The following is a 24875-nucleotide window of genomic DNA, read 5'->3' on the forward strand; positions in this document are numbered from 1 at the left end:
TTCTTTTCTCTATCTACTTCATTTTTTTTTTTTTAATCATCAAAGGCTGTTAGATTTTGACAAATGCTTTTTGTGTTTATTGAGATGATCATATGATTTTCTTTTCATGTTATTCATGTAGTATATAATTTATTGCTTTTTGCTATATGTATGTATGCATATATGTGGGTACACAAGCATGTGTGCATATGTGAGTGTGTGTGTGTGTGTGTGTGCAGGTGCATGCTTATGTGTATGGAGGCCAGAGCTCAACCTTGTGTGTCATTTTTCTATTTTTTTTGTTCTTTTTTGAGCCATGTTCTCTTACTGGCTTGGAACTCTCCACATAGCCTAGGCCGCCTGGCCAGCCAGCCCCAGGGATCCAGGTGTTTCTACCTCCCCAGGACTGGCATTAAAACATATGCCACTGTATTTGGCTTTTTTTTTTTTTCTTTTGGTTTTTCGAGACGGTTTCTCTGTGTAGCTTTGCGCCTTTCCTGGAACTCGCTTTGGAGACCGGGCTGGCCTTGAACTCACAGAGATCCGCCTGTCTCTGCCTCCCGAGTGCTGGGATTAAAGGCATGCGCCACACCGCCCGGCCGTATTTGGCTTTTTTAATATCAGTTCTAGGCCTTGAACTCAGGTTCCAGATATTTTACTGACAGAGGCATCTATAGCCCCATATTTATTAATTTTTATGTGTTAAACTGAAGTTGTATTTCTGGAATAAATCTGATTTGCTTATTGTGTAGAATTATTTTTACATGATGCTAATATTTTTTTCTCATGCTATTGATATCTTCGTACTAAGTTAGGTGTTTGTCTAGTACAAGGGTAATACCAACCTCCCTGAGTTTTTGAGGAGCTTGTGAAGAATTATACTAGTTCATTTTTTTTTGTTTTTCGAGACAGCGTTTCTCTGTGTAGCTTTGGGCCTTTCCTGGAACTCGCTTTGGAGACCAGGCTGGCCTCGAACTCACAGAGATCCACCTGCCTCTGCCTCCCAAGTGCTGGGATTAAAGGCGTGCGCCACCACCGCCCGGCCATCATTTTTGACAATACCATCAGAGCTCCAGCTGTCCTTTGTGAGTTGATTGGTGATTACTATCTCTTTCTTTGTTTCCAGTCTGTGTACCTTTTCTCTTTCTTCTAGAGCCAGTTTCAGGAATTAGTGGCTTTCTAGAAAAAGTTGTTACTTTTTGACATACAACTGTTCAGAGTATTCCTTTGTAATCTTTTTGTTTCTGTGAGGTTGGTAATAATGTGCTCTCTTTCATTTCTGATTTTAATGGTTTGAGTCTTTTTCCCCTCTCGCTCTCATGAAACCAAATTTTGTCAGTGTTTTCCTTTTGTTTTTATTGAGACAGGGTCTTACTCTACTACTGAAATTGAGAGTTCTTTATATATTAGATATCCTTTTGTGAGATATTTGCTTTTAAAATATAGTCCGTAGTTTGCCATTGATTCATACAAACATGCACACACATATAGTGGAAGTTTGTAATTTTGGTAAAATTTAATTTATTAGTTTTCCCCAGCGAATTTACATTTGGGTCTGAAGTCTAAGATATAACTGTTCATACTTTGTGGAGAAAACAGATTATTCTTTTTTGTGTTCCAAATCTTACTGTTCTTCAAAATAAGACCAAATTAGTAACTATGAAATTAACAATATAATTTAAAATAGTTTAGAAGTACTGAAGGAATGATAATAGAGGTAGGGTGCTTGAACAATATTAAATACTATGTAATTTTACAGTGCAAACACATAATTAGTCACAAATATTGAGGTGATTGATTTGAATATGAAATGTATGGCCGTTTGCTATTTCTGTGGTGTTCCAGTCCAGGCAATGTAAGTTCAGTGGACTTGTGACTACTTGTCACCAGTGACAGATTTCTGATTTTTAAAATATGACAGTGCTATAAATCACTGGTTTGCTAGATTGAACTAGTAATCTATTAAAGAACATGGCAGTATTTACTGTAGATAAATGCAAATTTAAAAAGGTTCTGTGTATGAAGGTTTAAATGATTTATTATCCTTCAGTGCATGCCTGAGTTTGAAGTTATGTAATAGATTTAGAAAATTTCATTTCCTGTTTGAAGGTTCACATTTGCATATTTTTCTCTAATGTAAGTGTTGGAGCTTAGTTGATTGAATATGTAGTAAAACTGATAATACTATTGCTTAACTTTTGGGAGGTGTATTACAATGTCAGTCCTTTTAAAGGTATAGGATAAGTGATTAAATATACCCACTTTTATTTTATTTATTTTTTTCTGGGACAGAGATTGAGGAGATTGTAGTCTCTAGGTGGCTTAAGAATTTATGTTCACATGAGCTTTCTTTCTCCTTAATTTTTTTTTTTTCTAACAAGTTGCATCTCATACAGGTTTTAGTATGGTGGAAATAACCAGTGGAACAACTAATCCTATAACAAATTCTCATTTCACACAGTTGTTTTTTCTTATTTATTCTTTTGAGACAGTTGTTCCAGTTGCTGAGGCTGTAGTGTGCAGCACCACAGTCTAGCCTGTTTGTTTACTGAGGCAGGCTCTTGGTTTATAGCCCAGGCTGACTTGAACTTGTGGTCTTCTCGCCCCTTGCTCACCATTGCTGGGATTGTAGAAACCATACTCAGATCTACTTATTTTAAAGTGAAACCTTTTGTTTCAGGGCAGTTGCAGAGTCACATGCAGTTGAGGAACTTACAAAGAGAGATTCGGTCTTCTTCATCTGCTTTCCTCCAATAGGAAAATCTTGCAAACACACTGTAGTGATATAATCAAGATAATGAAACCTTCTAGCACGCATGTGCCTCCTGATGGCCTCCTGTAGCCGTGCCTCTTCCTCCTGCTGCACCCCATTGGCACTGCTGAAAACCATCAGTCTTTTTTTCCATGATTTTGCCAGTTGAAGAATTGTATATAAATGGAACAGTATGTGAATTTCTGGGTTTTTCATCTAGTACAGTACCCTGAAGATTTATTTAGGTTGTTGTGTGTATCAGTAGTCTGTCCTATTTATTGCTGCATAGTGGGTATGGCGGAGGTCTTCTGTTTCTGTTTTCTGGCGATTACTGAAAAAGTGCCTATAAACATTCATGTTAAATTTGTTTTCTAATGGTACAGTGTTCCTTTTTTAATTTTTTTTTAAGGAAAAATGCTAGGTGTGCATTTGCTAGCTCAAATAGTAGTGGCATGTTTACTACTTGAAAGAAATTACTGAACTGTTTCTACAGTGGCTGTGTCATTGACTTCACACCCCACCGGCAGCAGAGAAGTGACTCAGTTTCTCCACAGCTTCGCTAGAAATTGATGGTTTTGTTTTAGTCGTTCTGATTGATGTGTCCTGATACCTCATTGTGGTGTGAATTTCCTTAATATCTAGTAGTTTGTAACTTTTTCTCATGTGTTTATTTGTTTTCTTTTTGTCCTCTTTAGTGAAGTATGTTCTGTTCTTTGGTTTATTTTCTAATTATTTTTTTTTTCTGCTATTGAATTTTGAATTTGAGAGTTCTTTATATATTTTAGATATCCTTTTCTCAAATATTTAGTTTACAGATATAGGTTTTTTTTTTTTGGAAGTAAAAGTTTGTAATCTTTGATAAAGCCTAATTCATAAGTTTCCCCCATGGAATTTGCCTTTGGGTGTGAAGTCTAAGAACTCTTAAATTAGCCCTGAGAATTTTTTTTTTTTCCTAGCAGTTTTATATTATACATTTCAGCCTGTGATCCATATTAAGCCGTTTTGGGTTGAGTGTGGTACTTGTAAGCATTTATTTGTTTGCTTATTGATGTCTAGTTGCTACAGGCCATGTGCCGAGAAGATCTTCATCACTAAGGTGCTTTAGTATGTCAAAACTTGGTTGAGAGAGTGCATTTCTAGATTCTCTTTTCTGTTCCATGGGTTTGTGTATCTGTCCTCCTGGTACCTTAACTCTTCATGGTATGGATCACTATAGCTGTGTAGAAACCTCACATTAGGTAGGCAAATTCCTCCCACTTTTCCCCATTTAAGATTTCTTCTCTGTTCTAGTTCATTTGCTGCTTCTGTATAAATCTCAGAATAATATTTTCTCCATCTCTAGAAATCTTTCAGGGATTTATGATAGAAACTGCTAAATGTACCTTTGTCACTTTTGGGGAGTGCTGACTTGTGTAAACATACACCCTTTCTCTTGTTTATTGAGACATTCTGCATGGTTTGGGGTTTTATGTCTAAGGGGTTTTTATATTTCTATCACTTGTAAATGTCGATATTTTGATTTCATTGCCCATATTGATTGCCATTGTTAATAGACACAAGTAGAATTGTCTTCGTATGTTTGTTTTGTAACCTCCACCTTGCTAGAAGTCACTTCTTAACTTTGTTAAGAAGGTTTGTATTCATGAGAGGTAGCCTGTATGTGTGTTGCTTGGGGATCAAGCTCAGGTTTGTTTTTTTTTTTAAATCTTTTTTCCCCATCTATGTTTTGAGTTGAGAAGCATAAAATTAGTGATCATTTTGAAACATTTAACAGAAATACCAGTGAAATTATGTGGATATTGAAGTATTTTTTTTGTTGTTTAAAATTACAACTATTTTCATATTAGTTACAGGATTATTAAAATTTTCTATTTTATGTTGAGAAAGTTGTGGTAGCTTGTGTTCACATTGTCCAGTTGTGGGTCTCTGTTTTTGAAAAGAAAAGCTTATGAGTTTAAGACATTTCCCCCAACATATGTGATTTTACTCTTAGTTTTTCCTTTATGTTAAATTAGCTACAAATTTTTAAATTTAATTAAAAAATTAAAAGATAATTACATAATTTTTGTCTTCTTTTTTTCCCTCCTGTTGCTCACATTCAATCCCCTTGCTCTTTTTCAAAGTCATGGCTTTAATTGTTATTGTTAAATTCTCTCTCTCTCTCTCTCTCTCTCTCTCTCACACACACACACACACACACACACACACACACACACACACACATACACACAAACCCGCACGTGTGCCTGTTGTTGGAGGTTTTTGCTCTTTTTTGGGGTCCTGCCACCCAGTTCCTAAATAAATCACATATGGAGGCTTATTCTTATGAGTGCCTGGCCTTAGCTTGGCTTAGTTTCTAGCCAGCTTTCCTTTACTTAAATTATCCTGTCTACCTTTTGCCTCTGGGCTTTTCCCATTCTCTTACTTCTGTAAATCTTACTCTTACTCTGTTGCTGGTTGTGTAGTTGGGTGGCTGGCCCCTAGGTCCTCCTCCTTCTCTGGCTCCTAGCTCTCTTCCTCCTAGATTTCTCCCTCTCTCTATTCTCTTTGCCTGCCAGCCCCGCCTATCCTTTCTCCTGCCTTGCTATTGGCCAATTCTTTATTAGACCATCAGGTGTTTTAGACAGGCACAGTAACACAGCTTCACAGAGTTAAATAAATGCAACATAAACAAAAGTAACACACCTTAAAATAATATTCTACTACACGCGCCTAAATATGTTCAATCCTCAGCCTGTTTAGTGTTACTTATATGTATATAATTTCAGGGCTGACCACTTGCCATTGGATAATTCTTTTTTTGGTTTTTCGAGACAGGGTTTCTCTGTGTAGCTTTGCGCCTTTCCTGGAACTCGCTTTGGAGACCAGGCTGGCCTCGAACTCACAGAGATCCGCCTGGCTCTGCCTCCCGAGTGCTGGGATTAAAGGCGTGCGCCACCACCGCCCGGCTAACCATTGGATAATTCTTTAGGGGGCCTCATCCCTGGGGAAGACTCTCCTTAGTTCCTTAGTTGTCTAGGGATGGGGAACCAAGAGATTTCTCCTTTCTAGGTTAGCCTGTCTATTGATATTCTGCTTCTTCAGATCTTGTTTAGGCAGCCATATTGTTGAGATACTATGAGTGACGTTTCCCTGTTGTTTCTAGGAGACACATTCTTACAGGAGATTTCCTGGTCCTCTGACTCCTAAAATCATTTGCTCCCCTCTTCCATGATGTTGTATATGTATTAATTGTGGTTTGCTACATGGTCTCTGTTGCAAAGAGAAGTCCCTTTGATGAGTGGTGTTACACTTATCTATGGGTATAAGGATAAATATTTATAATGCAGTTAGGAATTATGGTGGTTTAGTAAAGTGGCTGCTGCAGGAGGTTCTTTCATCTAAGAGGAGGTTTGGCTTAGGTAGTTGGCTAGGTTTCTGGTACCAGGCATGATTTTTTTCCTGTTAAGTAGGCCTTAAGTGGAGTTAGAGAACTATTAGTTACCACCGAGATGAAAGTGCCACATTGCGCTCTTTTATTGTGCCATACCAATAGTTGTGGCTCATGGATTATTGGTTACTTCCCTCCCTTGAAATCTTGTAAAGCAATTTCCAGTACTATGAAAGATAACCCTTTAAGTCAGATGTATCTTGGGTCCTCCTGATCTTGTGTCTGAAGTAGCAATAGTGACTAACCTTCAACCTCTGTAAGGCAACCAAGGGCAACATCCATAACCTGTACTGTTTTGAGGGTCTCTTAGACTGCCTCCACCAACAACTAAAAAGGGGGCTTTTTATGCCTAACATTGGGTTTTTGTTAGTCTATGGCTCTTGGGTGGAGCATTTTCAGCCCAAATGGTATAATTTCATTTAAACTGTGTGTGTGTGTGTATGTGTGTGTGTGTGTGTGTGTGTGTGTGTGTGTGTGTGTGTGTGTGTGTGTGTGAGAGAGAGAGAGAGAGAGAGAGAGAGAGAGAGAGTTATTTTTAGCTTTTTGAGAATTCTCCACACTGATTTTCATAGTGGCCAGTCCAGATTTCAATCACACCAGCAGTAAATAAGGTTTCTCTTTTCCCCATATTTTCTTTAGCATTTGTAGTCAGTTGTTTTGTTGATCTTAACCATTCTGACTGGGGTAAGATGAAATAGCAAAATTATTTTTATTTGCATTTTCCTAGTTGCTAAAGATAATGAACATTTTTGAGATATTTCTTACATTTTTTGGTTTATTTATTTTTATTTTATGAGTATGGTTGTTTTGCCTGCATGTATGTATGGATGTACACTACATGCATGCAGTACCTGCAGAGGCCAGAAGAGGTCAGACCTCCTGGAGCTGGAGTTACAGATGGTTGTAAGCCATCATGTGTGCTGGGAATTGAACCCACATCCTCAGGAATGACATGCTGGGATCTGTATGCTTCAGGAATCCATTCTGTTATCAGAATTCCCCTGGATGGACCTGTGGCCCGTGCGATTATGTCATCTAAAGTTACCACTTTGTTGCATAAACCTTGGCACAAGTCCATGAAAGCAGGCACTCTTTTTTTAAATTTATTAAATTTTTATGTGTACGATTTTTTTGCCTGATCGTATGTCTGTACACCATGTATGTGCGTGATGACTTTGAGGCCAGAAGAGTGATTTCTTGGAACTGTAGTTACATATGAAATCAAGCCCTGGTCCTCTGGAAGAGCATTGAGTGCTCTTAACCAAAGAGCTATCTCTCTAGACCTCCTCCTGGCCTTGTATTTAAAAGACAGGGTCTCAGTATGTAGCTCAGGGTAATTTGGAACTTGCTATGTACACTAGATTGTCCTTGAACTCACAGAGATCTGCAAGTAGAATCTCTTAAAACCAAGTCTGTTCTCTTAAGTTCAAAAGCTTTCTTTTTTCTCTGCAAACATTTTGAAGAAGGTGCAGCCCGAAGGCTTGCTGTTGACAAATAAGTCAAAAAATATTGTATTTGTGACCACAAAGCAGCCTTGCAAAGCTTCTTAAGATGAAAAGCTCTTTCCCTCTACTGGATCCCAAGAAAATATGTACTTATTTCTTAGAAATGTGTAGTGAGTATATGATTTAGACAGTGAGAACCTTTTCTAACTTAGTCATTCAGGATAGCTCAGTCATGCAGGATAGCCGTCACTAATATTCTTTGGGGCTTTTCCTGTAGAACTATTATCATATATAATACATAAATAAGATATTTATATAAGGAGTATATAAATAACTCTCCCCCAAAAGCTAACATCCTTTCAAGGTTGAAAACAAATAGCAATCTAGAAGGGAATTTCTGATATAAGACATGCAAAATTTATTAAGTGTTTTAATTTTTATTGTCAATTAATTTTAAGTAGAGTTTGTTTTTTATTTAAAGAAACTTTCTTTTAATATTTGAGTCTGATTCAGAGAATGATTTTGTTTTCTTGGCACTGTGAAACAGTTAGATGCTCCTTTGGTCATCCACTGAATGGCAAATTTGTAAAGAGTAATAGTGTCACTTTCGGTGGCAAGTGATTGAGGACTGGGCCATTACTTTGGATAACTTTCTATTGAAAGGGTTAGTGTGAAGTAAAGGCTGGGGGTTATACATGTGCCAAAGAGTTGAACATTCTCCCATCTATGTATTAGTAACGCATTGAAGTAAGGATTTACTACATTTCTGTGTAATTTTGTTAAAAATGTTTTGAAACAGTTGCAGTTTCTTGAGTTCTAAATATCTTCTGCCTCATAATGAGTTAAATATTTGAGATTAAAAATAAAAAGAAGGAAACTCCCTATATATCGGATTAAAACGTAGTTTCAGCTACTCTTTCTTATATTCTTGGCACACCGGTCCCTCAGTATCTGCCCCTCACCCCTGCAGTATGCGCCCCAGAAATTAATTAAAAACAAAACAAACAGACAAAAAACCCACCTTGCTCCTCCCTCTTTCAACACCTCTCCATCCTAGTGGCATTAGGAGCTGCAGTGTGCCACACAGTACACCCCTTTTGTCCAGTCATCCCCATCTGCAAATGTTCATAGCAATGAGTCATTGGTCTGGCTCAAGGCCTCTAATTTCTGGTACACCATCTTCACTGGGCCCTCATCAAAACTCCTCTCAGATAGCTTGTTGTTCTCTTTCAGTTTTAATTAAATATTTTCAGCAGTAGTCATTCTTATGTATTCAGAATCAAAATTTACTCAGCAATCAGGTCTAGGACCTCATGTTTTTAGCTGAATATGTGTTATTGTGTATGTAAGCATTTTAGTAAAAAATATGAGAAATAAATACTTTCTGATTTTTCTTAAATAATTATAAAGCTCATAAATAAAATTTCTGTATTATTGCTCAAGTATTTTTGTTTTGTGGAGATTAGTATACTGTGCTGGGCATGGTGGTGCATGCCAGTGATCCCAGCACTTGAGAGGCTGAGGCAGGAGGATTATGAGTTTGATATCACACACACACACACACACACACACACACACTAAAGAGATTTAATATGTTGTGTGGTATATTTTTTTCTTTTACTTACAGTGTATTATATTAAATGTTTGCATATGTGTGGCAGCATATGTGTAGATGTGTGTGCAGGTATTTGTACATGTGTATAGAGGCAGAGGTTGACATCAGCTATCCTTGATTTCTCTCCACCTTATATATTGAGGCGGAGTCTCTTACTACAACCCGGAGTTTACTGATTCTATTTAGTCTAGCTAGGCAGTTTCCTCTGGGGATTCCATCTTCACATTCCGAATGCTGGGATTCCAGGTGGGCTGCCATGCCTAACCAGTATTTATGTAGTTCTGGCGATCTGAACTCTGTACCTTATGCTTGAATGGAAAGTTCTTTATCCACTTAAATACCTCTGAAGCCCATGGTCTGGCATTTAAAAGAGTTTTGAAGAATGTTTCCTGGGGAATTTAGTTGGTACTATCAAAAAACAACTTCAGTAGACACTGGGGTCATTAGTTTGCTAGGGCTGTATAGCAAAGACCTAGAAATTGAGCTGCTGAAACAGCAGAAACTTAACTGCCTCAGAGTTTTGTATACTAGAAGTTAAAATCAAATGTGTTAGCAGTTTGGTTCTTCTGTAGACTTGTGAGAATCTCTTTCATGTGTAGCTAGAGTTTTCCTGCCTGGCCCACGGTCAGGGCAAATCTCTCTCACCTGCCAGTCCCACAGCCACTCAGACCCAACCAAGTAAATACAGAGACAAACTGTATGGCTGTGGCAGGCTTCTTGCTAACTGTTCTTACAGCTTAAATTAACCCATTTCTATAAATCTATACCTTGCCACGTGGCTCGTGGCTTACCGGCATCTTCACATGCTGTTTGTCATCGTGGCGGCTGGCAGTGTCTCTCTGACTCAGCCTTCCACTTCCCAGCTTTATTCTCCTCCTTGTCCCGCCCACAATTCCTCCTGCCTGACTACTGGCCAATCAGTGTTTTATTTACCAACCAATCAGAGCAACACATTTGCCACACAGACCATCCCACATCCTAATCTCTGGAGCAGTGGTTCTCAACCATAGGTTTCAACCCCTTGGGTGTGTGTGTGGTGAATGACCCTTTCACAGAGGTCACTTGAGACTATTGGAAAACAAACACAGATATTTTACATTACAATTTGTAGCAGTAGCAAAATTACAGTTATGAAGTAGCGACAAAAATAATTTTACAGTTAGTATCACCACAACATGAGGAACTGTTATTAAAGGGTTGCAGCATTAGGAAGGTTGAGAACCATGCTCTGGAGGCTTTGCAAGAATTTTTGCCATTCTTTGACTTAGAAAATTATCACCCAGAACTCTGTCTCCATCTTTATCAAACTTTTTCACTTGTGTATGTCTTTGTATAAATTTTCCCTTTTTATAAGAATAGTAGTCACTTGGATTAGGGCTTATCCTCATGACCTCATCTGAACCAGTTACATCTACAACCAGCCTATTTCCAAATAAAATTACTTTCTGAAATAATGGATGTTAAGACACCAACATAGCTTTATTTATTTATTTTTTTTGGTAGTTGTTGTTTTTTGTTTTTTGCAAGACGGGGTTTTTGTGTAGCCCTGGCTATCCTGGAACTAGCCCCATAGACCAGACTAGTCTCAAACTCACAAGTGATCCGCTTGCCTCTGCCTTCTGAGCGCTAGGATTAAAGTTGTGTGCCACCATCACTTGGCAGGTTTTTTTGGGGGGGGACCAGGGAGCAAATAATTTGGTTCATAGTGGGGGCCATATGGCATAGTGTTGCTTATTGAATGATCTTATAAGAATGTAGTGAGGAAATAGGCTATGTTTTGATTTTAAAACATTAGGAAAAATAATACAGTTTTCAAAAATAGATCGATAGACAGTGTTAGTGTTACCACCTGCTATTATGTAAGTGATGTGATATTTCACTTAAAATTCTCTCAAATAGGGCCTGTGAGGTGGCTCAGTGGTAAAGGTGCTTGCTGTCAAGCCTGAAAACTTAAGTTGATCCCTGGGAACCACACTGGAGAAGGAGAGAAATGACTTCCACAAATTATCCTATAACCTCCACATGTGTGCCGTGATACACACACCACATATTCATACACAAAACAAATAAATGTAATAAAACATAGTCACAGATACAGTTTTATAACTTCTGAGAAGATTTAACTATAACCATATGTATTAATTCAATAGTGGTTTCTGAAAAGTAGGCTTGTGTTTGTCCTGTTGAGAATCCGGGCAATGGACTGCCGCAGTGGTTCTGTAGTTATCAGGTCCATGATATTGTTGCACTATAATCTTCATCATGAGATGGATGCTTAACTTCTGAGATGGCCCCTCTAGCTATTGTCACTGTTTATATATCTTATGTACTATGTAGGAGGACAGTTGGGAAGACAGGTCATATTCCTTTTTATAAAAGAGTAATGCCAAGGCTGAGATGGGAGGGTTGTGAATTTGAAGTCAACCTAGGAAAATAATGTATTCATGTCTGTGTTAGTACCTTTTATGTATCCTGCTCTCTTCAAAAATGTGCTTAGTTTTTTAAAAACGTTAATCTCAAAGTATCTAGTTTTCCCCAAGGACCCATTTCTGTATGAATGTGACACTGTTCATGGAGAGGAACTTTATTTTTAGTTCATTTTATATGTAAACAAGCTCAGAATAAAAATAATTTAGACATTTTTAGACAAGTCACAAGGACTAGAGTAATATTTGGTTAGTGGCAAAGGTTGAGATTATACCCTGGCCTGTCGTCTGTTACATGGTGCTCTTGTCCTTTCTCTGAGGAGAAACTTAACAAGTTCACATTGAGTTGTCTAGAGCAAGCACGATCCCCCATGAAGTACCAGGATGTTGAGTAACAGTCTTCTAGCTTCATAAATCTTTTGAAGAGAAGATACATATTTTTCATCTTCCTGTATTTTCTGTTTATTATTTTTTGAGAATATAAGTGACTCAGCTTAGGTACCAATTTTAAGTTAAGGCATTTTATTAATAAAACTACTGAGAAGAAAATTATGTACAAATTAAGGTCTTGGTACAAAAGTTGTACAGGTTCATTTGAATTCTTTGAATAAAATACTTTAAAAGGTCTGTAATCATATACATTAAACTGTGACCTATATAAAGCATGTTATGCCACCCTGAAGGTTGCTATAAAAATTGTTTATGAAGTTCATGCAATACTAAAATATGTTGAAATGGAGAGTTTTGAAAAATGTTCTCTATAGCAGAGGAGACCAAATCATGGTAAAATGCAGGAAAAGACTATACATCAGTTTCCAAGCTACATTATTCAAAAAAATACAACCATAAAAAGGTAATAAGATTACATTTTCACATTTCATGCCTGGTAAAGTGCATTAGGCTGCTCAGATATTCATAACTCCCTGTGACATTTGGAAGATTACATTTTGGAGTACAGAGCCATTACTGCCGCTCAGATAATAACCCCGATGGCTGGGCCTGGGTATGATCCTCGTCATTGGAGACAAATTTGTGTTTTGAAGGTTGATCAGATTCAAATAACTATTAGAAAGGGTTAACCTGACATATTGTAGACTCTCTGCTTGGTTTTTAGGTATAATAGATATGCATGCATACAGTATATCAAATCTGCCACACATTTGTATGTACAACTTTCAGTCATCAATTTTCTTCTTGAAAGGTGTATCTTACAATATTTAATGCAGTGGAAAAATATTTAAAACACCTGTCTGCATATTGCTTTCACACTATAAGCTCAATTTAGAAGCTGGTGAAATATTTGGGGCCATTTTGGAAATTACTTTCCAAATTAATTCTATAGATTCTTGGAAGGGTGATTGCTGATGGTAATATATACAGATCAGAATGAAAGATGGATGTAAGTAATATTAAGGTGAAGGTGAGGCCTCTCAAGTTAGTTGCAATGAGGTTTTTGTCCTATTTAGTTCTACCCAGAAGGCATATAATTGTTGAAGAGATGTTCACAGTATTAGAACTCTCCATATTTATTTGTTTATTTTTTTGCAGTCAATTGTTTCTTTATGTCACTTGATTTGTCCACATGCTGTTTGTATGCATTTGAGGAAGTGCCTTTCTGGACTCTGCTGAGGATTTTGAGTTTCTTTCCACTGGAGAATGTTGCTGCAGTTGTCTGCCTTCCTGTGGTGTCTAGATGATTTGTCACATGCCCTTTTCTCTTTCTGCTTTCCTCTCATGAAATAATGACTGTAGGACCATGTGTTATCATATGTAACACTGTATAGGGTTATTGGTGTGTTATGGCTGTGGAGATTTATTGTTCGTTTGCTGCCTTTCTGCGACTTTATAGTATACTTTCTGACCAGAAATTACTCTTATGCTCAAAGAAGTTACTCTTTAATTATGCATTCTATTTTCTGTGTGGATTTCCACAGATACTATGCCCATTTCCTCAGCATTACTAATAAATGAGAAAACCTGTTTCCCCAAATACTTGCCCATAGTACATTTTATTATGTACATTATTAAGGACTTGTAATTTTTATAGCATACCTATATAATTTTATTTTGTTTTTATATTAATTTTGTGAATAAAATTGAGGTTTTGTTCATATGTCATGGTGTTGTTTTTAAGACATTGTATTCATTGCTTTGTCCCAAATTTCACCTTTTTTTATTTTGTTTTTTAGAGACAAGGTTTCTCTGTGTAGTTTTGGTGCCTGTCCTGGATCTCACTCTGTAGACCAGGCTGGCCTCGAACTCACAGAGATCCACCTGGCTTTGACTCCCGAGTGCTGGGATTAAAGGCATGTGCCACCATGGCCCCCAAACTTCACTTTTAAATTTTCTTTTAGGAAGTTATTTATATTTACAACATGAATCATGAATGATTTCCTCTGTGTGTAATTGTATTTTGATTTTATGATTTTCTTCTTATGTACTTAAATCCCCCCCAAATTACTTAAGATTAAGCCCAGAGTCTTATATATGCTAGATGAGCACTGTAACACTGAGCTATAGATCCTGCTCAGAATTTTAATTTGTATTAGTTAAATTTATCAATGAGAAGTCCAGAAATCTAACAATTTTTGAGGCAAGGTTTCTAGTAGCCTAAGCTGGCCTTAAATCCACAATTTAGCTATGGATGACCTTTAACCCTTCCTCCCCTCTCTCTCTCTCTCTCTCTCTCTCTCTCTCTCTCTCTCTCTCTCTCTCTCTCTCTCTCTCTCTCCTCACTATATAGTTCTGACTGTCCTGGAGTCAGAGATCTGCCTCCCTTTGCCTTCTGGAGTGCTGGGAATGACATGTACCACTATATCACTATGCCTGCCCCCCCCCTTTTTTTTTAAAATATTTGTTCATTTTTATTTTATGTGTATGAGTGTTTTGCCTACATGTATTTAAGTATACTGTGGGTTTGCCTGATAGCCTTGGAGGCCAGAAGAGGGTGCCCATTTACTTGGAATTGGAGTTGAGGATGGTTGTGTATAATGAGTGCTGGGATCCAAACCCAGACCCTCTGTGATAGCATAAAGTGCTCTTCCCTTCGGCGCATCTCTCCAGGCCTGATCTTGAACTATTGATTGTCCTGCCACTTCTCAAGCACTGGGATGATAGGCATCTTACCTAAAGAGTTTAGAATGTAAGTTTCTATCATTTCATGCGTCTGGAAATGACTTCCTTAAGTTACCCTATGTTTGTTATTTTGAAAATATTTTAATTTTTGTATTCCAAGTCATAAGCCACTTTGTGCTATCTATATTTGAAGCTTTCATCAGAGGATTTATCTTTTTGAGATTTTAAAAAAATTGAGTATTTTGTTGTTGGAGGATAGGGAATGTTGTGAATGGGTAGTCATTGCTAATTTGAAATTAGGAACAAGGGATAGTGATAATAGGTGTAGAGTAATGCCTTAAATATGCTTTTATTTGTTTTTCCTTGGAAGCTGGTAGGAGGCCAGTTTGATTTGGAGATGAACTTCATTATCCAAGAAGGTGAGAGTATCATCTGCATGGCGGAGCTGCTGGAAAAATGTGATGTTACTTGCCAAGCAGAAGTCTGGAGCATGTTCACAGCCATTCTGAAGAAGAGCATACGAAACCTTCAGGTCTGCACGGAAGTAGGCCTCGTGGAGAAAGTACTTGGGAAAATTGAGAAAGTTGACAGTATGATTGCAGGTATAACTTTTCTGTAAAAATGTTAAGAAAATAGTTTGATTCTTAAATATTGTATTTTAAAAATTTCTTTTAGCAACATTTTAAAAGTACAAATACTTGACTATGTAGCATGTATCTATTTAAAATTTATTTATTATTTTTAAGTGTGTGTGTGTGTGTGTGTGTGTGTGTGTGTGTGTGTGTGTGTGTGTAGGAATGTATGTGTGAGTACAATGCATGCAGAGGCCAGAGGTGTCAGATACCCTTGGAGCTGGAGTTTCAAGTGGCTGTGACTTACATGACAGCTCTGGTAACCAAGCCCTGGTCCTCAGGAAGAACTGAATGTGCTCTTAACCACTGAGCCATCTCTCCAGCCCCATGGCATGTATCTGTACCTCTTATGTCCAGACTATTAGGTGAGCACATGTGTTTTAGTTCTTTATCTAGAAATATAAATAGCTCACCCTTTTCATTGTTTTGTTTGCTTTTTCTTAGATCTTCTCGTTGACATGTTGGGAGTGCTGGCCAGCTATAATTTGACAGTTAGAGAACTAAAGCTTTTCTTCAGTAAACTTCAAGGAGATAAAGGACAATGGGTAAAAAAACAAAAACAAAAACAAAAACAAAAAAAAAGTGAAAATAAAACATCCCAAGCCCTAAATGCTCTGGTGTTGGGAAGTACCTCTCCCAAGTACATTAGTAGCTTATTAAGTAACTGATACAGTATTCTACATGCGGTACACGTAAAATTGAGGGGAAGAGATCAGTCAAAATAGCATTTTCGTGTGCATGGCCACTTTTGTTTTGTGTGTCCTAGGTAGACTACTTTTTTGGACCTTGTTAAATTGGTATTGTAAAACTATATATCTGTTATTTATTGGAGTTGAAAATGTGTTAAGTAGCACCCAGTTTCCTTCTGTTCTGAGTGGTAATGCTCCTCACTATGAACAGGGAGCAGTGTCTTTGCAGGTTAGAGCCATCCTCTTTAGGTGCAATTGATGGTCTTTTGTAGTAAGTTGTGGTGAATTTGTTTTGAATCCCAGGTAACTTATGAAAAGCACTTCTTTTTGCAATTTACTTAGCTGTTTTTAGAGGAATACTAGTAAATATTTGCTCCGTTTTTGTTTGTATCCATTAGTGACTTTTAGAGATCATTGTCTCTAGTTTAGCCAGCTGCCCTATAATTATTAAGTCTATGAAATTTCATCTATATTTGTGCCCTATAATTCATCATGTTAAAATTTATATTCTTTAGCTTGTATGTTACAAACTCTAACTCTCTGGTACTTTTCAAATGTTTTATACTGATGTTAACTGAACTTAATTATGGTCCTGTATCGTTTACCGTGTGTTTACATTATTAATTTGTCCCCTCCATCGCTTTGTAATTTTTATCAAATTTTGAAAAAAATTGGTTATTATTTCTCCAAATATTACTTCCTTTTATTCTTCATTTTCCCCTCATCTGGGGCACCAAATTCCAGGTAACTTTAGTTTTATTAAATTAAAAAAATGTTTTTGAAAAGATTCTTTTCCTCATTGTTTTTACTCAGGATTGTGTAAGACTCAGCCTTACACAGTGCTTTCCCATTGAGCTATGTTGTCAGAGCCCAAGTTAGATTCCTTGATACTGTCCAGATCACTGAGATCTGGTCACTTTTCTTTTCTTTTCTTTTTGAGCTTTGTTTTAGATAGGTTTTATTGCTTTAGTCTGAACTTAACTCATTTTTTAACTCATTTTCCCCTCTGCAGTGTTTTAATTCTATTCATTGGGAATTTCAGATGGTGCCTTTTTTTTAACCCTTATCTTTTTTTTTTTTTTTTGATGTTGTGTGTATGTTTGTTTATGTGTGCACATGTTCGCGTGTGCATGTACTGTGGAGGCCAGAGGATAGCCTCAAGTGCTGGCCACCTGGTTACTGTGTAAAGACCTCTCACTTTCCTGGCAGGAAAGACCAAGCAGGCTAGGCTGGCTGGCCGGTGAGCCCTGGGTATCTGTTTGTCTCCACTTTCCCAGTGCTGGAATTATGAGCAGAGACTACCACACATCTCTCTCGCGCGATGTAGCTGTCCTGGAACTCTGTGTTGTAGACCAGGTGTCAGACTCACAGATATCCTCCTGCCTCCGCCTCCCAAGTGTTGGGATTAAAGGTGTGTGTCGCCCCCTGGCTGTGCACATCGCCTTTAAAATGTGAGCTCAGGTCTTCATGCTTATGCCCCAAACACTTTACCTGCTAAGCTGTCTCTCCAGCCTCCCTCCTTTTAAAAATTCCTTTATGTTCATAGGTCTTTTCAGTTCTTGACAATGTTAATAATCACCATACTGACGATGATAAGAATAGCACCAAGTGTTCTTATCTGTATGGCTCTATAATTTTATCATTTTCCAGAACAGTATTTTATCCATTGATGTTTCTTCCTGGCTATAGGTTGCCTTTTATATCATGGTTAGATACAGTGAATTGTATGTTATTGTCATGTTTCTTTTAAGATTATCAGACTGTTTGTAGAGCCATGTATATATTACTTCAGGATGATCTTTCTTCTTTAAGTCTAGTTTTAAACCTTTGCCATTCAGATTTAGAAGGGATTGTTACACTAGGGCTGGTTCTTCTTATTACTGAAGCCTGCTTCCTCCAAGGTCCCTGCCTATCACGTGGAGCACAAGATGATTTGCAGTTCTCCATAGCTCTATAGGTCAGGATTCCTTTGACTTAGAGCTGTCAGTGCCTTGGCCCTTCCTTGTTAACTGTGACTTTGTTAGTGAGCCAGGTTTCTGGGGCTTTCCTCTGTACATCTCCTTCTTCTGTAGCACTCTGTCCTTTAATTCTGTCTGTTTGAGACCAACTACTCAGGTTTCGCTCTGTATGTCTCCATGACTCCTTCATGTACTGTTTGGGTTCCTCTCTGTGTAGTGATAAGGATGTTGACTTCAGAAAGGTCCTTTAGTTTGTTTTCATTTCTGATAGGGCACATTCTTAATCTGCCTCTATCTCCATGTCTGAAAATGATTTTGTTGCATACATTTGTATAGTTTTCTTCTCATTTATGGTGCTGTTTGTAAGTATAGGTCTTATTTATGTTATGCCAGGAAGAGTCAGTATACTGTTTGATTTTGTTTTGATTTATGTTTAAATAACTTATTCAGAATATGTATTTAATACTTTTTATAGTAAATTATTGTTATAAAAAGTAAATAGAAAATTGTAAAAGTTATGGACAGATACTTATGTATAGACCTGGAATCTCTATAAGCACAGAATAATTAATGAGGATATTCATGTTAAAAGAATATTGATATGTTACCTTTTATCTATAGTATCATGAATTCAAAGTGCCATGGTGATGAGCCCAGTTGGATAACTAGGGTTAATAGATGTTGTGTGTTTTTGGTTAGACTGAACATTGATGGAGTCAAAGTGAAGAGAAATCTAGTGCTACTCAGTCACATAAAATATACTTGTATCTAGTGAATTAATAATTCTCTCTTAAGTGCCTAGACATAGTTCCTTAGGGAAGTGTACATGAAGATGCTTACCCGAACATTGTTTTTTAAAGATATTTTAGTTCTCTGAAAATTTCATAGATGTATACAGATACTTTGGTCTTATTTACCCCCACTCCCTCCTTCTAACCCCCTCTAGAACCCTGTTTTTGATGGCAGTGAATTGTCAGCATGTGTGTTCATCATGAGGACAGTGGATAGGTCAAATACACTGAATGGGCAGAATAGATTGTTTTAAACATATTTTCTTTAACAATTCCATTCATGTATATTTTGATCATATTTATCTCCATTACCCTCTATTATCCAGAATAGATTATTGTATAGCAGTTAAAAACCACTGTATAGAACTGAAAAGGGAGGTGGATGCAAAGTCCCATCCCTAACCATGAAGATATTTGCAATTAATATCTGTTGGGAAAGGGAAAATCAGTTTTCTCTAATGGAGTGCCACTGGGTATATCAACCACACTCTAGGGCAGGCCCCATGTCCAAGAGTAGTTGTCTAGCTCAAAAGGAGCTCCATGGTTTTTTTTTTTTTGGGGGGGTCATTTCAATTTGTCTTTTTTTCTTGTCTTAATGTGTTTTTTGTTTGTTTGTTTGCTTATTTGAGTTGATTTTCATTTTTTGCCATACTGTTTTTTTGTTTTGTTTTGTTTTGACTTGTTTTTGAGAGGGGGGAATGAGAACACATGAAGTTGGGTTGTTAGGGAGGCAAGAAGGACCAAGGAGAAGTTGGGGGAGGGGAAACATCAGAATACATGATATGGAAAAAGATACCATATGGAGAAGATAAATAAATGCCAAAACCATAGGAAGAGAATAATCAATCATCTGAATGATACATAATATAAAATCATGTAAATGCTAAGAAAAACACTATTTTTTCAATTGTGTGTGTGCGTGTACACACACACACACACACACGCACGCACGCACGCACACACATGTGCCAGTATACATGATTGGTAGTTAGAGAACAACTTGCAGGAGTTGCTTCTCACCTTTTACCATGCGGGTCCTGGGGACTGAACCCAGGTTGTCAATCTTGGCAGCAGGCACTTTTAACTGCTGAGCCATTTCGCAGGTCATAGAAACATTGCTGACAGACTACCCAACACAAATATTAGACATGTTCGTATAGCTGTTGGTGACAAGGAGGACAGTCAGAATAGGCTTGGAAGGTAAAGGTAAAATAATATCTACCCGTTCTGCATAACACATGCCAGCTACTTCTTCCACCTTTGACTCTGAGCGTAGAGTGAAACCCCCATCTAAGTCTGCACAGAGATTTATGATGTTTACTGTGGAATGAGTGCATCAGTGAATATACTTATTTGTAAAGACTCTTGAAATATGACAACTAATTTCTTTTCCCTAAAGGCTTTCCAGTGTAGTGTCCTACAACAGTGTCTGTGGGAGGGATTTCCTTATTATGTTCTTTTGTGGATTCATTTATACAAAAAGCAGTTTGGAGGAATGATTTCTCTAGATGGAAATGCTATAATATTCTAATTGTATTTGCTATTCCAGTTATTTTTTGTTGCTTTGTTTTTCTTTGAAATATATTTAAAAAAATAAGTGTGATTGTAGTCACTTGTTATTAAGCATACTTTTATAATTGAGTGATATGGATGATTAAAAATTATTTTTTAGATTGAAGTATTTCACTTACTAGTATGAGAAAAGGCTGCTAAACTTTTACATAGTAATACTAAGTTAGAATAGTAAACAAAATAAGATGATTTCACCCGTGGTTTGACCCTGTTTTCAGCCTGTAATAAAGAGGAATGAATGTCCTTATTTTTACTATATTTCCTTATAGACTGATTAAGATGGTAATATGTATCTGATTGCAGTTGGCTTTCCTTATAAATATTAATGAAATTTTCATTTTAGTTTTTGATAGTTTCATGTACTAGATATTTTTGTGGGCCAAAGAAACATTAAAACAAATATAATATCATACCCTTTATATATATTCTGCATTTGAGGCATATTGAAGAATGAAATATGCTAGGGAAATCTAATCATTTCTGTGAGTTCAGGGAGGACTACTTGAGGAAGTGGTCATTAAGATGAGCTTTGAAAGTTATGAAAGTTTGCAGGAGACTGAGGTAGGCTTAGTGAGCACATTTTTTTTTTTGCTTTTTCGAGACAGGGTTTCTCTGTGTAGCTTTGCGCCTTTCCTGGAACTCACTTGGTAGCCCAGGCTGGCCTCGAACTCACAGAGATCCGCCTGCCTCTGCCTCCCGAGTGCTGGGATTAAAGGCGTGCGCCACCACTGCCCGGCTGAGCACATTTTAAGCAGAGGGAATAGCTTGTACTCAGGCAGTGTTGTAGAAAGAATTCTATGACAAGGCATTGTAGATATAATCCAGGAGGCAAGGATATGCAAAATGAAGTTGGAGATATAGATCAGGATCTGGTAGGCCATTTAAAAAGTGGTCTTTATTAAAGACAGGAGAGCGAGGGCATGATGTAACTGGTGAAAGTGTTACGGCTAAAACCATTGCCTTTGGAGTTAGACTGAGTTCTTATCCTGACACCATCAGTTGCTGGAGGACTCAGCATCCTCCTCTGTAAAATTAGGAAAATAACAGGACCACCTCATAGGTTGGTCATCAAATTAAAATATTATGACTTATTTAAAGTACCTTTGACATTGGAATCTAAATAAGCATTATTTAGAACTTGTTAAATTAATATGTATAGAGGAGTGGGTGGCAGTTTGAGGTAGTTTATAATTTTTAAAGTTCAATTTTTGAAGTGTTTGAGGGTGTGAAATGATAATATTAGTTCATATTTACTGAACAAAATGTGCTCTATAGTACTGCAAAAAATCAGACTTCATTGTGTTAGTAAGATATTTGAAAATGGCATTGTTTATTCTTGTAAATACCTTTTAGTTTATAGTGTTAACCAGTTATTTTTGTATATATTAAAGCATGACTGTTTTTAAATATGTTTTGTTTTATGGAGAATAGCATGATTAATAAACCGTTATTTTATAGCCTCCGCATGCTGGGAAGTTGTTGTCTGTGTTAAAGCATATGCCTCAGAAGTACGGTCCTGATGCCTTTTTCAACTTTCCAGGAAAGAGTGCTGCAGTAAGTAAATATGCATGAGGCAAACACCCAAATTTCTCCTTTTCCTTGCTTCTTAGAAGTGCAGCCTTGTCATCACTCTGGCAGGTTCTATGTTAGGCAGAACCTATTCTGCGTGAGCTTACTTAATCCTTAAGACAGTTTTCCCCTGTCAGTATGAGAGACAGAGAAATTGATGCTTAAAGCATTTGAGAAAGCTGCCTACTCAAAGACAGCTTGGTTCAGTGAAGGGATAACAGTCTTTTTTCCATATGTAGTTATACTATTCTGTAAATTTACCTTTGTGACTTCAAGTAGCTGTCAGAGTACAACACTTTGACTTTCTGTCTTTCTGAACATCTTTCTTTAGCCTCACATATCCTTTCCTCTGCCTTTCCTCTTTTTTTTTTTAACACCTGGCATGTAGAAAGAGTAACTCTTTGAAACTTAGCAGGCACATCATCCTGTTTTGTAGTGCTGCTGCTTCTTCTTCTTCTTCTTCTTCTTCCTCCTCTTCTTCCTCCTCCTCCTCCTCCTCCTCCTCTTCTCCTTCTTCTCCCCCTCCCCCTCCTCCCCCCTCCCCCTCCCCCTCCTCCCCCCCCCCTCCCCCCTCCCCTCCTCCCCTCCCCTCCTCCCCCCCCCCCCCTCCTCCTCCTCCTTCTCCTCCTCTTCTCCTTCTTCTCCCCCTCCCCCTCCTCCCCCTCACCCCCCCCCCTCCCCTCCTCCCCTCCCCTCCTCCTCCCCCCCCCCTCCTCCCCCCCCCCTCCTCCTCCTCCTCCTCTTCTTCTTCTTCTTCTTCTTCTTCTTTTTTTGAGACATGGTCTTGTAGTACAGCTTCAGGCTTTATCTCACCTTGTTGTCCAAACTAGCCTTCAACTTGGAATCCTTCTGCCTCATCTTCCTAAGTGTCTGAAGTTGTAGGCATGTTTCATATCACCCAGTTCATTTGAGAAATCTAACATTAAGTACAGAATATATATGACTTCCTTTTAAAACTTTCATTGCTTTTCCTTCACTGTTTCAAGAAGCATTTTAGATTTGAAGCTTTTAGATACCTTTAGTCTCTTGTCATTGAGCTTATTAAGTAAAGTGTCCTTAAGAGATTAACCATTTTTTAGAGCACGATATTAAAATTTATTATTTATATTTCTCTGAGGTTGAAATCTGTCCATTCTGCTACTCGCGCTTATCTTGAAAGTAGAGCAGGTTCAAAGTAAACAAGTTAAAATAACTTCAGTAACTCATTCTTTTCTTCAAAGACAGCTTTAAAAGGAAATTGTAAAGTCCACAGGCAAATTATTTTTGTAAATCTCTTGTATCTGTTCTCATTTTAGGTGAAAGAGACCTTAAGCATCCATTGAAAATGTAGTAGTTTTTCTTCAATGCAACCTTTATGTAAAACCAGCTGCCTCTAGTCTTGAAAGTGTTATTACATATTTTCTATGTTTCTGCAATGTTTTTCATGTTTTGTGGCATATCTAATACATGTGAAGGAATATATGTATATATTATGTGTATCAAATGCTTATATAATTGACCCCTGTGACAAAGGCAGTGAAACAAGGCTTGGAGTGTAGAGTGTGTTTGTTTTTTCATTGAGATAGTATTCTCATGTCCTGTAGTGAGTTCTTTCACAGTATACAGTTTGAGGCATTACATTGTAAAACCTCCACAACCCACGTTAGCCATTGTTATCAAACCCTTACATTTGTCACCAGTTTACTTTCTGTCTCTCTGGGTTGTCACTTCTGGACATGAGTTTATGTGGTTTTCATACAGCATGTGCTCTTTGGGGGTTGGATTTTTCCTTATCATAATATTCTCAAGACCTGCCCATCCCATAACTATATGGATTTTTATAGTTTATCCTATGGGCCTTTACATTTAACTGCTCTTCATTTACTGCGGTGGTTTTCAACTCTGTGTTGGGACCTTTTGGTGGGAGATCAAAAACCCTTTCACAGGGACGCATGTCAGATGTCTTGCATATCAGATATTTACGTTACCATTCATAACAGTAGCAAAATTATAGCTATGAAGTAGCAATGAAAATAATTCTATGATTGGGGATCACCACAACATGAGGAACTGTATTGAAGGGTTGCAGCATTAGGAAGGTTGAGAACCAGTGATTTACTGGCTATTTGGATTTTGTAACTTTTGGATTATGAAGACTATTGCTACTCGGAGCTTCTGTGTACAGGTTATTATATGGATGTAAGTTTTTATTTGTACTGGGTATAAACCTAGAAATGGGATTTTTTGGTTTTAGGATCTCTGACTAACACTTTGAGGAACTCCTTGAGTGTTGCACAGTCTCATTGGCAATGTTGGAAGGTTCAAGCTTCTTTCCTTGTTGATACTAATTAATGTTATACTAGGGATTCTTTTTGTTTTTGAGGACTTTGTTCTAATTGAGTGCTGCTCCACTGAACTAGACCTCCATCCCTGTCATTGTGATTTTGATTTATAACCTCCTGATGACTAGCAATATTGAGCATCTTTCCATGTCTTCATTGGCTATTAGTGTATCTGCTTTTTATATTTTTTGAGACGGGGCCTCCCTATGTAGCTCTTCCTGGGTTGGAACTTACTATGTAGAGCAGCTTAAACTCAAACTTGTAACCATCCTCTTGACTCTGCCTCTCCAGTGCTGCAGTTAAAGATGTGCATCTCTGTGATCAGCCTTGCACTTGTCTTTTTATTACTGAGTAGTAAGAATTCTTTGTCGGTTTCAGATCAGACTCTTTTATCAGATACTCAGTTTGGCAAATATCCCCTCCCATTCTTACATCATGTCCTTTAAAGTTTTAAAGGCATCTTTCAAAGCTTGGTTTTACATTTTATTGAAGTTCAAGTTATGTATTTTTTTAAAACATGTTATTTATTCTATTTTATGTGCATTGTTGTTTTGCCTGCATGTATGTCTGTGTGAGGGTGTCAGATCCCCTAGAAGTGGAGTTACAGACAGTTGTGAGCTG

At 37.5% G+C, this 24875-nt stretch overlaps 1 protein-coding gene across 4 annotated transcripts in view; it reads left to right on the top strand.

The window, feature by feature from the left end:
* The window catches only part of Lrba (LPS responsive beige-like anchor protein), a 563056-nt gene that overhangs the window by 47894 nt on the left and 490287 nt on the right, over positions 1-24875 (top strand). For 3 of the 4 annotated variants that reach the window (XM_052731913.1, XM_052731912.1, XM_052731914.1), the window contains exons 3-5: positions 15093-15324; positions 15799-15899; positions 21823-21918. In XM_052731913.1, the coding sequence (XP_052587873.1) occupies positions 15093-15324; positions 15799-15899; positions 21823-21918 (429 nt within the window). The remainder of the gene's footprint in view (positions 1-15092; positions 15325-15798; positions 15900-21822; positions 21919-24875) is intronic. The other variant, XM_052731915.1, reaches the window with a different exon arrangement.

This window comes from Peromyscus californicus, unplaced genomic scaffold, assembly GCF_007827085.1.
Source record: "Peromyscus californicus insignis strain IS unplaced genomic scaffold, ASM782708v3 Scaffold_9__1_contigs__length_137607984, whole genome shotgun sequence".
Classification (NCBI taxonomy): Eukaryota; Metazoa; Chordata; class Mammalia; order Rodentia; family Cricetidae; genus Peromyscus; species Peromyscus californicus.